Source organism: Lissotriton helveticus, chromosome 1_2 (genome assembly GCF_964261635.1).
Source record: "Lissotriton helveticus chromosome 1_2, aLisHel1.1, whole genome shotgun sequence".
Taxonomy (NCBI): domain Eukaryota; kingdom Metazoa; phylum Chordata; class Amphibia; order Caudata; family Salamandridae; genus Lissotriton; species Lissotriton helveticus.
Genome location: NC_136058.1, coordinates 355,258,699 through 355,273,696, shown reverse-complemented (window position 1 = coordinate 355,273,696; position 14,998 = coordinate 355,258,699). Strand labels below are relative to the sequence as shown.

General features: G+C 42.2%; 1 protein-coding gene across 1 annotated transcript in view; it reads left to right on the top strand.

Moving 5' to 3' along the window:
• The window catches only part of LOC144807915 (uncharacterized), a 274,167-nt gene that overhangs the window by 54,924 nt on the left and 204,245 nt on the right, over positions 1–14,998 (top strand). Inside the window, exon 5 of the mRNA XM_078673506.1 lies at positions 1,925–1,966. Coding sequence (XP_078529632.1) covers positions 1,925–1,966 — 42 coding nt within the window. The remainder of the gene's footprint in view (positions 1–1,924; positions 1,967–14,998) is intronic.

The window sequence follows — 14,998 nt, the reverse complement described above, 5'->3', positions numbered from 1 at the left end:
TATACCTTTGCTCAAAAAGCCTGGTCTGGACTCGGAGGTATTGGCCAATTATAGGCCTATTTCGCTCTTGCCCGCCTTTGCCAAGATCCTTGAGAAGCATGTGCATAATGTGCTTTCTGAGTATCTGGAATCGCATGATCTACTCCACCCTGCTCAATCCGGCTTCCGCACTAACCAAAGCACCGAGACAGCGCTTTTGGAAGTCTTGGAGGCTATTAAGGAGGTGCTGGATTCAGGTGGCAAGGCAATGCTAGTGATGCTCGATCTGTCGGCGGCCTTTGACACCGTCCCACACGGGGCTCTCCTATCCAGACTTTATGAGATCGGTCTGAGGGGGACGGTGTTCAGCTGGTTTCGATCTTTTTTGGCTGGCCGCCGACAAACGGTCTAGGCCTCCTCTAGTTCCGCTGAGATGCCGTCATTGGGTGTCGGAGTCCCTCAGGGCTCTGTGTTGAGCCCGACTCTTTTTAACATCTTTATGACCCCTCTGGCGGCACTGGCGGAATCTTTCGGGGCCCAGATCGTTTCCTATGCCGATGATACCCAGCTCCTCTTTACGTGTGCGAGGGGTGCGGATTTTGATGGAGAGAGTATCCAGGGTTGCCTTGGGGCCGTTTTTAACTGGTTCCAACTTAACGGCCTCAAGTGCAACTCGGATAAATCAGAGGTACTCTTCTTCAGTGCAGTTCGGATCCAGAGTGGCAGGAATGGTGGCCGGAGAACATGTTTCCACCTTCAGGTTCATCCCAGGTGGCCAAGAACCTGGGAATTAAGATCGATAATGACCTGACACTGCGTTCTCAGATAATCTGTCTCACCGGCACCTGCTTCGGTTTGCTCCGGATGCTGCGCAAGTTTCTTCCCATACTATCGGAAGACCACAGGAAGATAACGGTGCAGGCTATAATCGGTTTGAGAATGGATTATTCTAACATTCTGTATCTCGGCCTGCAGGAGTATCTGTTACAACGACTGCAGGTGGTCCAGAATTCGGCAGCACGGGCCATTTTTGGACTATCAGGCCGTGCTAGAACTTCTGGTCTCCTGCAGTCACTTCACTGGCTCCCTATCCGGAAGCGGATAACTTTCAAAGCCCTGACTCTGGCTCATAAAGCTCTTTATGCGTCAGGAGCCAAATACCTTCATAAAAGGGTAGTCTTCTACCATCCTACAAGACCCTTGAGGTCTGGATCTTTGTTCCTTGCCGCGGTCCCGCGTATTAAAAGGGCACGCATAGGAGGCCGATCTTTCAGACTGTTGGCTCCCCAGCTCTGGAACACTTTACCGGTGACTTTGCGCAGTACTTCAAATTTACTGACGTTCAGGAAGTGCCTTAAAACCTGGCTTTTTACCTCCTAGATATTAGTTCTTTAGGTTAGTCTGGATTCCCCTTTTTTTGCTTTTGCTTCTTTCTTTTCAGTTGTGTTATGATACAGGTGTGTAATAAAAAAAAGCGCCGGGACACTCTTTGAGTAGCCGTGCGCTATACAAAACAGATATAACATAACATAACAACAGTAGGGCTCACAGGTGGCAGGGCACTGCACCACTGCAGCTTTGGATGATTGGCCGGCTTCTGCGTAAGAGAAATCTTAGAAATCCCTTTGATAAAACCTTCTCAAAAATTGTTCCTTGAAATGTTCTTTTGGCAAGCAATTAAAAGGAGGATAGTCATTCTTCTTTGTCTTTATAAAATGTGTGTGTTCATTCCTAATTCTGGTAATGCATTAATGAAAATGCCATAAGTAAGTTGTTGCATCACACGTCGTTCACTGGATGAATAATATCAAGTGTCACCTACCATTGTGACATTTTCATTTTCGTAAAGAAGCATGTAATTTTGCCAATATTGATAGAGGTGATGGGTGGAAAAAAAAGTAATTTGCAAACGTTTGCTGAAAAGTTTTCATTTTGTTCCTTTTAGGATGTTGCCATTTTTTAACAAGTTGCAAGTGTTGCAAGAGAGGTAAGAAAATGGCCTTTTATTAATAATTTCATCTGGGTTATAGTGGACGATACTTTCTTAATCATCCTATACTGTGCACTCTACTTTTAGACAACAGCATTTCTAGAGTTTCATTACTTTCAAACGTTTAATGCCTATTACATTGATGTGCAAAAAATACAAATGAAAATAAAAACACAGGCTTGCCAAAGCAGACCGAGTAGGTTTGCCAAGGGTTACTTATTTTTTTATAAAAAATTTTCATAAATAGTGCCATTACATATTTCCAAATGTAGGTGCCTATTAGGATGGTGGGCGGATAGCCGTTGCAGGTCCGGCGGTGGCAACCGCTGTACCTGGGACAGCCATCCGCCCGCGATCGAAACTCGGATAACCGCTGGTCTGATTAGCATTGCGGTCACGACCACGGAGGTGTGATTTTCTGCCCGCCCCTTTTCCGCCTTTGCAGTCCGCCCGCTTGCCTAAAGGGCAGGGCTGGACCTCTACAATTGTTGCGTATCAGGGCCAAACACCACAGGTACAATTATCACGGCAGCGGTAGCCAGCCTTTCGGCCATGGAAAGGCATGCGAAGGCATGTTCAGGGCATATTGCAGGCCCCCAATGTATTAGGGGGTGTGGGTGCACTGGGGGGGTACCCATGGTACCCCCTACATTTCCCTGTGCCAGGGGGTATGGACTGTGCAGTACCTGTCAGCAGTGCAGGGAGATGCAGGACATATGGTATACATCGATGTATTTGTTGCTTTATGTTTACAGTATAAGGCGTGCTTAGCAGAGAACACTCCAAGGTACAAATACAAATATACATATGGATCAAGCAGTTCGTTATGTGCACACTGTTGTGTCCAGAACAGTATTGTTTTGACTTATACTGGGTGCTCCCTTGTGTCTGGACACAGCTGTACCTCTCTGATGAGTTTGAAGTAGCGTGGTACATGAGTCAGGAATGCTTTGATTTATTCCAATGTTGTTATACTGAACCTGGAGTGGGGAAGGCTATGTCATTTTTTCTGCTTGGCGTAGATGGCACTGTGTTGATCCTATGCCTAAAGACTTTGTTGTAAAAATGATGACTTTGATCCTCTGTAGCTTGGCATGGGTGGTGCTATGCTAATCCTATGCTAAAACCCTGCTAGAATAACAGACATTTGGGGTGAGAAGATTCAGAGTATCATTGGTGTTGCAGGGTGCTCTGTGTGCAGGAGCTGCACTCCACCTACACTTGTAGACTGTCCAGAGTTCCTTGCTTCCTGTTTTGCATAATATACGCAGTACTCTGGGCCTAATAAGGTATTATTTTGACTTATTCTTGGTGCCGCTCTGTGTCAGGACAATGCTGTACCTGTCCCATGAGCTCTAATTAGAGTAAAAAATGTGTCATGGGTTGCTCTTCTTCATTTCAGGTTGGCTTCGATGATATTGTACCAATCCAAAGCTGTAATACTGTGTATGGAGTGGTAAACAGCATTTGTAACTTTTTCAGTTCGCTGTGCTAATCCTATGCTTAAAGAATTTCCTGTAAAAATCGCTTTGCCCCTTTGTAGCTTTGCATGGATGGCAATGGACTAATCCCATGCTTTAAAACTCTGCTACAATAACAGACATTTGAGGTGAGCAGGTTCAGAGTGTTGCTTGTGTTGTAGAAAGGAGCTGCTCTCCACCTTAAACTGGAACCTGGAAACTACCAGGAGTTCTTTGCTATTTTCGTTCTTTCGTAAGTCTATCTATTAGAGTCACTTCTTTCTTGTATATTTCATTTCTTTGTGATTCATTGTATCTTTTGGAATCTTGATTTTGCCCTGTCTGGCTATTGTTTTCTTGCAATAATTTACCTTTTACCATAGTTAACTCTTGTAACTATAAGTTTTGTCCTAAGATAACTATGACTCGTGGCCTCACCATACACAGTCTTGACATCAATGATATCATTTCAGATGTTGAAGTGACATCAGGAATGATGTCATAGAAAATACCACGAGTAATGTAATTTGTGGGGTAATTAGCTGTCCATAGCGAGGATGCAAGTTAATGTTACCTTAAGGCACATTATATAGGCAGTAGAAATAACTATAACTGGTGATTTTTAGTGTTTTTTAAAAACGTTAGGTTGTCACAGAAATTTTTATCTAACTATAACGCAACTTTAACCTTTGTTTTTTTAGTACGTTTCTAGTTTTTTTTAAACAAAGTGACAATGTACCTGCATACATAAAGTAACCCCCTCCCCCCTGTCGCGAACGCCTTCAGCGGTGCACAGCGGGGCATTGGTCATAGGACCAACCCCTTGCTAGCAACCAACCCTAAGCCCCATGCAACCTTCTGCAACAAAAAAAGATAAAAAGTGAGCCTATTGGCTTTATGAAGGGTTGATCATATCAATGTATTGAAAGCAGATCTATCATCTTTCTTCAAAAATCACTAATATGTTTTTGTCAAATGTATTTTTCAAATATGTCAGAGACATATTGTGTTTTTTTATTTAATACAATCATAACAACAACAACAAGAGGACCTTGCAATTTAGCTAAAGAACATAGTGTGCCAGCTAGGAGTGCTTTACAAAAATATGGTAAATTCTTTTAGGGTCATAGATTTAAAGACCCAAAGAACTTACTATTTGTTAATTGTGCTGGGGGGGCTGCTGGACTCCTTGCAGCCCCCAAAACCACTCAAATAAAGGAGCTTGGTGGTGCCCCTAGAATAAGGAGGGGCACCACCAAGCTCCCAAAAAATAAATAATGATAAAGCCCTTCCAGGGCATTATGGGGTGCTCCTACAAAGGAACAGTGATTAACAAATGAGAGGCTCCTGTCCCTCATTTATTATTACGTTTTTAAAGGAAATATTTACTGTGGGTGTTCTGGTGCCCACCCGGGACACGCATATATAATTTTTGATGAGGGGAGTAAGGCGTGCTGCTCACCAAGACACTGTAGAAGATCGGGCTCTGGGGATGGGATCTGCGGGGCCAAAATAGGAATGGTGGGGGGGCAGGTGGCCCTCCCCTTCTATTAGCATTATGGCCCTAGTGCCCAAAAAAGGCTTGGAGAAGCTGCATGCCCCTTCCCCTTTTTTATAATCAATTTGTGCATTAGTAATGCATCTCAGAGAGGGAGAGTGCATGCATGCATGCAATTATTTACAAGGATAAATATCGCACCACACTCGACCCTATAAACTCGGCAAATTGTGAACCAGCTGCCTTTGCTATTAGCATTAACCCCAAGCAGGCACTAAAGGGAACAATACTTTATCGACCCCCTGGCCCCCGTAATTCTTTTCTCTCCACTCTTTCTGACCTGAATGACAATGTCATATGTTCAGATAAATATACCATATTGGGAGATTTGAATTTTTATTTGGAAGAGCAGGACAACTCTGATACCGCCCAACTTATGGCTGACTTTTCCAATTTAGGACTGCACCAATTAGTCAAGGGTATTACACATCAAGCTGGACACACCCTTGATGGTCTGTTCACCAATGATCCTGACATCTCTGTGCTGGACATTATTCCCATCACGTGGTCAGACCACAGGGCTATTATCTTTCAGTTAGATATTCGGTCCGTGGCCCCTTCACTCTCCAGGCCCAGAACCAGGATGGGGACCCGTGCTTGGAAAAACGCAGACTTTCCTCAGATGCTAGATTCCCTGGCCTCCTCTTGCCCTCAGGGAGGAAATACTCCGGCACTATCGGCTTCAGATTTTCAGGACTGGATCCGAAGTGCCGCTGATCTAGTGGCCCCAGAGAAATTCATGAAACTCAATAGAGTATCTCCTTCGGCCCCCTGGTACAATGAAGACCTCCGATTACATCGCCAACACTGTAGGAATCTAGAAAGGCGCTGGAGGAAAGCCTACTGCCCCATAGCTAGACAAATCTATAAAGATGCCCTTATGATTTACAAAAAGGCGATCTTGGCCCGAAAAACGGTTTTTTTTTCAGCACAAATTAAGACCGCTGCTAACTCTGCCAGAGAACTGTTCTCCGTTGTTACTACCTTGTCCACCCCCCCCCCCTCTGGCCCTGGAGTTGAGCCCTCACAGATCTTCTGTAATGAATTAGCCACCTTCTTTACCACAAAGGTTGCAGATATATATGCTTCATTTGAAGATGATATCAGAACTGAATGCAGATGTGGTAATGGGAAAGAAGTATTGTCCCACCACAATCATGATTCTTTTCCATGTTTTTTACCTGCCTCATATGACGATGTGATTAAAATCATTTCCATCATTAAATCGGGCTCTCCCCTGGACCCTTGCCCTCCATCTGTGATGTTAAAACTCACAGAAGTGATCTCCCGCCCCCTTATGGAGATCTGCAATAATGCATTTCTGACAGGCCAATTTCCTAGTATATGGAAGAAGGCTGTTATAAAACCCCTTTTAAAAAAACCTTCCTTAGATCCTACAGCCGTCGCAAGTTATAGACCGATTGCGTGCCTGCCCTTTCCGGCCAAAGTATGCGAATACCTGATGAACAGACAGCTCTCAGAGTTCGTCGAGACTCACCAACTTCTCGACGAAACGCAGTTTGGTGTCAGGAAAGGGCATGGAACAGAGACTGCCTTGATAAAGGCCTCTGACGAGATCAGGGCGATTATGGATCAGGGAGGGGCGGCTGTTCTTATCCTTTTGGATCTGTCAGCAGCCTTTGACACGGTCGACCATGCCACTCTAGTCGACCGTGTCACAGCTCTGGGGATAAACGGTCTAGCCAAGGACCTCATTTCATCTTTCCTGGTAAACCGTACCCAGACAGTAAGGCTTGGAGATTTCTATTCTCCCATCTCTGCACTCCCTTGTGGAGTCCCACAAGGCTCCTCGCTAAGTCCTATGCTTTTCAACATCTATGTAGCGGACTTAGCGAGGATAATAAAGGCCTATGGGATACAACTTACATCGTATGCAGATGATACCCAGCTGGTGCTGGGTATCCACAAGGATGGCCTTACTGTAGCAGCCAATTTCCAGAAAGCTATGCTTGAGGTCAGTACCTGGATGGCCTCGAATTGTCTTAGGCTCAACTCGGACAAGACCGAGGTTATGACCTTCGGAAGACTCTCCCCTGAATGGTCTCCTGGTTGGTGGCCGGAAAAGCTTGGCCATCCACCTGTCCCAGTGGAAAAAGCCAGAAATTTGGGAGTGATTTTTGACAGCAAGCTGGTTTTTGACCTCCACACTAATAAGGTCGTGTCGTCGTCATTTTTCATTCTGAAAAAAATTAAGAAGCTGCTGCCCTATCTCCCTTCTTCAGCCGGGAAGACCTTGGTTTCTGCCTTATTCTTCTCTAAAATAGATTATGGGAACGCTCTCTTTCTTCATACTCAGAAGCGTGTCATAACGAAGCTGCAATCCATTCAGAATGCGGCTGCCAGGATCCTTCTTAACATCCCTCGCCGCAAATCCACCACTCTTGGTATTCGTCAGCTTCACTGGCTGAGAGTTGAGAGCCGTGTTAAATTCAAGGCCCTCTGTATCGCATATAAGGCTGTACATGGCATAGGACCTAGGTTCCTGATTGAAGCCTTTCAGCTGTATACTCCCAGAAGGCAATTAAGATCGGCCAATACCAGTCTCCTCCCTGTGCCACGCACAAGATCGGTCACTTGGGGAGACAGGCGCTTTCTTGTGGCCACCCCAAAACTTTGGAACCTCTTGCCACCTGCCATTAAAGCCGCCCCGAACCTGATGAGTTTTCGCAGGCTTTTGAAAACATGGCTGTTTAACCAGTAAGAGGATGGCAGGATGATGGACTCCAGTTGCTCCACAGCGCCGAGACACCTTCGGGTATTTGTTGCGCTATAAAAATCACGTAAATAAATAAAATAAATAAATAAATACTGTCCTTAAATTACCATTTGGCACTGAGTCATGGGGTCCCTGGTCTCTAAATGGCTCAGAGAAAGTCCCGCTAAAGCCCACCCCCAAATATATATTTGTAAAGACCTCGGGCCCTGGCTACTGGTGTTGAATTCTTCTTTTTTTAATCAGCAGTATGAGCGACTCATGTGGGATCGTGGCTTTAAAAAAACATTTGTTTTGGCCTCAGGGCTTGGTGGGGCGAGGGGGCAGATTATTCGTACCCCACCACCTACATTTTTTAACTGAGTCCTATAATCACTCGGTCTCGTTGTAGCTGGGTCGACGGAGCGATCGTCCAGACGTGTCCAGCCTTCTATCCTAGTCATCGGTTAAACTTCACTTCTAATCAGTCATTGATGTTGTTCTGTGTTCACTATATTTATATAGGAGGAGCTTGCCGAGTGATCTAATCTTTGATTGCTTTGGGGATTGAACTACCTAGGATAAGATATATACTTGTGCAACTACATCGTCCTGATGATGGTCCTAAGGATCGGATAGACCAATGGAGGACCGAAACGTCGACACTCCATCACCATTTTGCTAATATGTTGTAATTGGAGTACATACAAATACACATATGATTGCGATTGTGTCTCGTATTATGGTAATTTAACAAAATCCATAATTGTGGTAAATGGTGATTTCACACTACTGTAACCAATTGTATTTTCCCAGTTATGTGTGTGTTGCCTAGTATAAAGAAAATATAAATAGGAAAAAAGTAAATACAAGAATAAAACTTGTTTTTGATACCGACAGCTATTTTAATTGGTTGACTGTCTCCTGCTCAATGAAAAATGTTGATCACGAATGTGACATTATTCTGAATAATCACATTGAACGAAATGATTCCTGGAGGGACATTTGATTTTTGCTATAATGGCTGCCTGCATCATTTTGCTTTGTGTTGCAAGCAGCCAGAGTGCTTGCTAGATCGAGATTGAGCCTTCCGTGGGTTCAATTTTGGCCACGAAAAAAAAGCCCCCTGGGACAATACATTTTTTAAAAAGTGGGTTTGAGGAACTCTAGCCAGAGTCCCTAGAACTCAACTGTCAGATACACAATTGTTTTGGAGCTGAATTACGCAAAGATTACCAAAAGGATTTACAGCAAAATAACAAAAACATGCTTTCTGGACCAAGATCTAATTTTCTGCCAACTTTGGTGTAAGTCCATTCAGCAATTTTTGCAGCAGCATTGTTCTAAAAGGTCTATTTAGAACTCATGGGGATTTGCCATTTTGGGACTCCCTTTTTCTCAGATCCCTCTTGTTCCATGTTGTGTTTGTTCCATGCACAAACACAAAATGTAGCACTTCTTTGGAAAATGGTGCCAATGTTATATATATATATATATAAATTGAGAACAAGAGACAGTCTGTTACCCAATATCACTATGAATAACGTTGAGCCTATAGAACAGGTGGTTCCAGAGGAAGAGCTTACAGGAAATCAAGGGACAAGACTCATCACTGCATTCAGTGATGAAGAACGTAAAATCAGATCCATAGTGAATAGAAATTGGGCTATAGTGCCTACTGATCCAATACTATGTTCACGCTTACCTCCTACTCCCACCATCACATTTAGTAGAGCAAGAAATATGGGTTTGACAGTAGACCAGAGCAGTCCAGAAATTAAACAAAATTCTACATGGCTAAAACCAACTCCTGGCTTCCGCAAATGCTCATCATGTAGAGCGTGCAAATTGGGCGTGAACAAAACACATTACCATACGCCTTTTAGCACCAGTGATACTGCCATACGTGGCTGCTTTAATTGTAGGACAGAATATGCCTTATATGTCCTCACATGCACCTGTGGCTTGAATTACATCGGAAGCACAAAATTGCAGGTGCACGTGAGGATCTTGCAACATCTTAGATCTATTCAACACAGCGATCCTACATATCAAGTGGCACGCCACTTTAAAAGAGCACACAATAATGATGTGAATTGCCTGCAATATTTTGTAGTGGCATCTGTACCAAAACAACGTAGAGGAGGAAACATAGAGCTTTTGCTCAGACAATTAGAAACCAAACTAATACTAGAATTTGATAGCAAAAGCCCAAATGGGCTGAACAATTCTGAAGATATGTATAACTTTCTTTAGATTTTGACAGCCCCACATATTAACATATCACAGATTGGCGATCACACAGTGGACTATTCTCTTCCATTCATTTACAGGGCCACATATTGTATAACATTTTGGGACATTCTACAGTAGAAATGCCAAGATGGTTCAGCTCTGGTCTATTCGATTATTGACTAGTGTTTAATTGGTTTTGCTGGATATTTGTAAATAAATTAAATAACTACAATAAGGCCGAAAAACATTACCTCATATGTCTGATTAAGCTAATCTATGCCAATTTTAAACAACAAATGCACTTTGCTTTTAGTATGAATGTATTGTTATGAACAAGATTTTAACAAATATGAAATTTTGGTATTTCTGATGTTTTATCGATATTTAATATTACATACGTCATCATACTATTGCACTTTATTCCCAATTTGGGATCATATTGGCACGGTATTGCACAATAATATCTCAATTTGCTGCTATGCATTGTTTTGCACATCCTGCATATCCCGATTTACCATGTCCAGTCACGTTTGGTCCAATTAAATATTCATGAATTTGTACTAAAAACAAATAAGATAAAGGTTCGTGCTAAGGATTTAACCAGTTATAAACAAATGACTCTTGAGCCATTTTATTGCAGGTAATGGCTAGCATGGTAACTACTGTGACTATAGGTTCTAAGGGCCATATGATTACATATGCAATTTTGTTGAAAGAAAACATTCTTGGTAAAATATTCCCAGATCTTATTTTGCACTATTTGTATTTAAACAGTGATTTTTTGTATCCAAGGATCGATGACATTGATTATGATGATCATACTGAATTGTGGATTTCATTTTAAACAACGCATGATAAAAAGTAACTGCAATTGATTGTTGTACGTAGAGAATTGTTAGGCAGTCTGTTGTTTAGCTCAATAATTAGGGGACGGGACCACGTGATGTGGGCGGGCATGTAGCAATACTTAAAAATAACCAGCAATTACACAGTCTTCATGTGAACAAGGGCTTACGAGCCCGAAACGCGTCATCTATCTATGCTGAAATAACTGGGTTGAATAAAACAACTTGCCTGTAATCAGTGGTCCGTCTCTCCTTCTTCGCCACACTAGAAGTAGCAGGAGTTTGTTCATTGTGAAAAAAAAAAAAATATATATATATATATATTCACTGAAAAAAACATAGGTTTAACATTTGATATAGTTAGGAATTAGCATTTAAAAAGCCTTTGAAATTCACTGAAAAAACCTTAGGTTTCACACCAGTTATAGCTAGCTAAACATTTTACTCATACAAAACCAATGAAATTCCCACGTTATAGTTAGTTGGACTCACTATAACTCGCGCGCCCGCAATCCACTGCTGATGATGTCACATATTACATCATTCATGACATGGTCAGTGACATCACTGATGACATCACTGATGACATCTCAAATGGCATCACTGATGACATCACTGATGACATCATCCAGTGTCTGTGTGTTTCTGTAAAGTTAAAATATGTTTAACATATTGAAGAATGAGTGTATGTATGAGTGTCTGGATAAAGGATTTAGTAGGTGCGTGTCTGAATGTATGAGTGGGTGATTAAAAGTGTCTTATTGAATGCATTGGTTAGTGACTAAACTGTTTGAATGTGTGCATCATTATGTCTGTTGCTGTGTAAGCTGCTGCATATATTGATTAGTAGCTATATGACTGGCTATATGGGTTATAGATTGGTTGCCCAAGTGTTTGTATGTGAGGGTGAGTGTGTGTGGGAGTGGCTGGGAGGTGTGTGACTCTGTGCCTAGATGTGTGAGCAGTTGATTCACTTGGTGTATGGGTTCAAGAGTGCATGTGGAAACAGCTGTATGGGCGGTTGACTGTGTGCATGGGTGTGTTAGTGAGTGAATGGATATCTCAGTGTACATGTCCAAGTAAGAACATATGTAAAACACAGTGCATGTGAGAGTTGGCATATATCAATGACTATACATGGGAGCCTGTGATTGCGTAAGTGGTTGTATGGATCAATGTGTAGTTGTATCAGTGATTGTAAAAGAGAGTAAGTATGTGTTAGTATATGTTTCAATAAGTAAGATTATGTGTGTATAACTGTATAGATGAAGAAATTGTAGTGTGATTGATTCTTTGCATAACTGACTAGGTTTGTGAGTAACTCCATGGATGAGTGGCACTGTGTGAGTGTCTGTATAGGTGTATGAGTGCATATTATAGTGTTGTATTGATGAATGTCTGTATGTATGAGTGATTGTATGGGTGAATGAGTGGATGTGTGTGTAGACTTAGGAATCAGTGAGTGTGTATGTGGTAAATGGTATTGGTGTGTCAATGGTTTCAGGAATGGTGGTCTGTATTCAACACTGGATGTATCAAAGGTTAGATTAGAGTGTGAGGAGGTGCATTATATTATCACATGGATGATGTCATCAGTGATGTCATTTGAGATGTCATCAGTGATGTCACTGACCATGTCATGAATGATGTAATATGTGACATCATCAGCAGTGGATTGCGGGCGCGCGAGTTATAGTGAGTCCAACTAACTATAATGTGGGAATTTCATTGGTTTTGTATGAGTAAAATGTTTAGCTAACTATAACTGGTGTGAAACCTATGGTTTTTTCAGTGAATTTCAAAGGTTTTTTAAATGCTAATTCCTAACTATAACAAATGTTAAACCTATGGTTTTTTTCAGTGAATTTCAAAGGTTTTTTAAATGCTAATTCCTAACTATAACAATTGTAAAACCTATCGTTTTTTCAGTGAATTTCAAAGGTTTTTTAAAAGCTAATTCCTTTGTATATCGAGTTTGTAACCTACGATTTTTTTTTTCATTAGCTGTTTTTATAACTATTAATTATTATTTATTTTTTTTTCAAAAATTATTTTTTCAATGTATTTTTGTTTTTTTATCATTTTGTCTTGGAGCGCTCAGGGTGCGCGCACCGGTAAGCTCACCCGAGAGCACAGTGAGAGCGCTATTTCCGGGTGCGTAAAAAAATATGTATTTAAACTAAATAATAATGCAAGCCATTCAGTACCATACTTATAAAAGTAGTATTTTTGATTTTCCGAATTAAAATGATTTGCATTTCCGAAAAGCTAGCAAAACGTCATTTAGGCACGCAGCGTAAGCGCCCCCGGAAGCACCTACGTTCGTGCTGCGTAAGCGCTCCGGTGCGCGCAGCGTAAGCGCGTCAAGTCATGTGACCTTAAAATAACACTTTTCATTGGTTGTTAACAGTTTTTTTTTTACAAATAATGAAAACCCCACCCATTTCCTTCACTTCTTCTTTCACTTTGGAGACAGCAAGACCTGTTCTTTTCTGTTCTTCATTTTTGTGAAAAGAATGGCTGCTAGACCACCCAGCAGCAGTGAGGACTCGGATGAGTTCATCCAGGAAGAGGCTCCTCAGCCCAAGTTAAAGGAGCACTTTATATGGAAGTTTTTTACCATACAACCAAATGAAAAAAAGGTTAATGCTGCAAAGGTGGAGTGTAAAATTTGCAAAACTGTGCTTTCGCGGGGAGACCCTAGAAGGAAGTACAGTTTTGGCAACTCTACGATGATTCGTCATGTTCGGAGGAGGCACCCTCAGAACTATGCCCGGGAGAGTGTCAGGGCCCTGGCACGTAATCCCGCAAGGGATGGCGCCTCAACATCTACTGGAGGACCAACAACATCATCCGTGAGAGGGAGACCTGAGCAGCTTATCTCTAACATTCAGCCAGTTTTCGATGACATCGTTATAAAATGTAAGCAGTGTGATTGTGATGTATTTCTATAGGTACTGTATCGATCCCCCTACTCCTGAACCTGGTTTGGGTAATAATTAACTAGCAGCCATCCAACGGTGCAAAAACCGTTATCTGATTAAGCCACACCACGGCACAGAAGCGCGTTATCTGATTAGGTCATAACGCATGCCATCTAATTAGGCAAGCACTATTCCTCCAGCCCCTGATAAGGCATACGGAGTTCTCAAAACAAATCAAACCTACCGTGACCTGGAAAATTCCCGTAGCCATTGTTTTGATTTCACCGAGAACTTCAGTAAAGAATGTGCGAACGAACCCGTTCGTATGACATCCTTATTGACGTATATATGTCCATCCTTACGTCAATCTCGGCACCTTTCAGGTATAAATATTACCGACATTGCCTTAAGCAAACACACCCGGTGGTGACGAGATTGGAGCAGCGAGACTTGCCGAGGAGCCCAGCAGAGAGCGAAGCCCACAGGCGCTGCCCCGCCTTCCTGACGCGCTGAGAGAGAGACGCTGCCTTTCTCCTGCCGAGAAATCCAGCTCCGGCGTTTCCAAGAGCCCTCGCAAGCAGCTGGAATATCAAGACCTGGGATAAGAGATACCAGCCCTCCACCATTCTAGATCTCAGGTACAGAACTGAATAACCCCTTGCAGACAATTCTTGAGTCAGTCCCTTGGCAAAACAAACTTAACTTAAACTGCTACTTATCTACTCCCGCCCACGTATTAGGCTTAGGTCAGGTACACTGGGGTAGGCGTAGTTAGAAGCACCAGTTGAGTACGGTTAGTCAATGTATATATGTATGTATCTATTTTATCCATTTTAAATATCATATGGCTTAGAAACCATATCACTGCTTTTACAGTATTATTTTATAATTCTGCTTTTACTATATGCACTTTACTTAACTCTAAGTATTTCAATAGCAGCGATCCATTTCTCTTGTACGAGAAAAGAGACTGATCAATAAACACCATCTTTTATTGAACACGCCCGTCTCTTCCTTTTCTCTACAATCTGGTGAAACTAAGAATGCACTGAACGGACTGAGTAAAATAAGTTGTCTTTTGTTTTCACACGACTCTAGAGATACACTCTTGATTAGGGGAGAGCAAAGTTGTCATGTTCTATGGTTGTCAGAAACTAAATCCCTTCTTGTCTATCCAGGGAGGTTAAAATCCTCCTTGCCTATTCGAGAAAGTTTCTAGTGAACTCTGAGCTAGCTGGCAAACACAAAACTTTAAGTCTAATATCGTCAGTAGAAGACCTAGTTAACCTCTGCC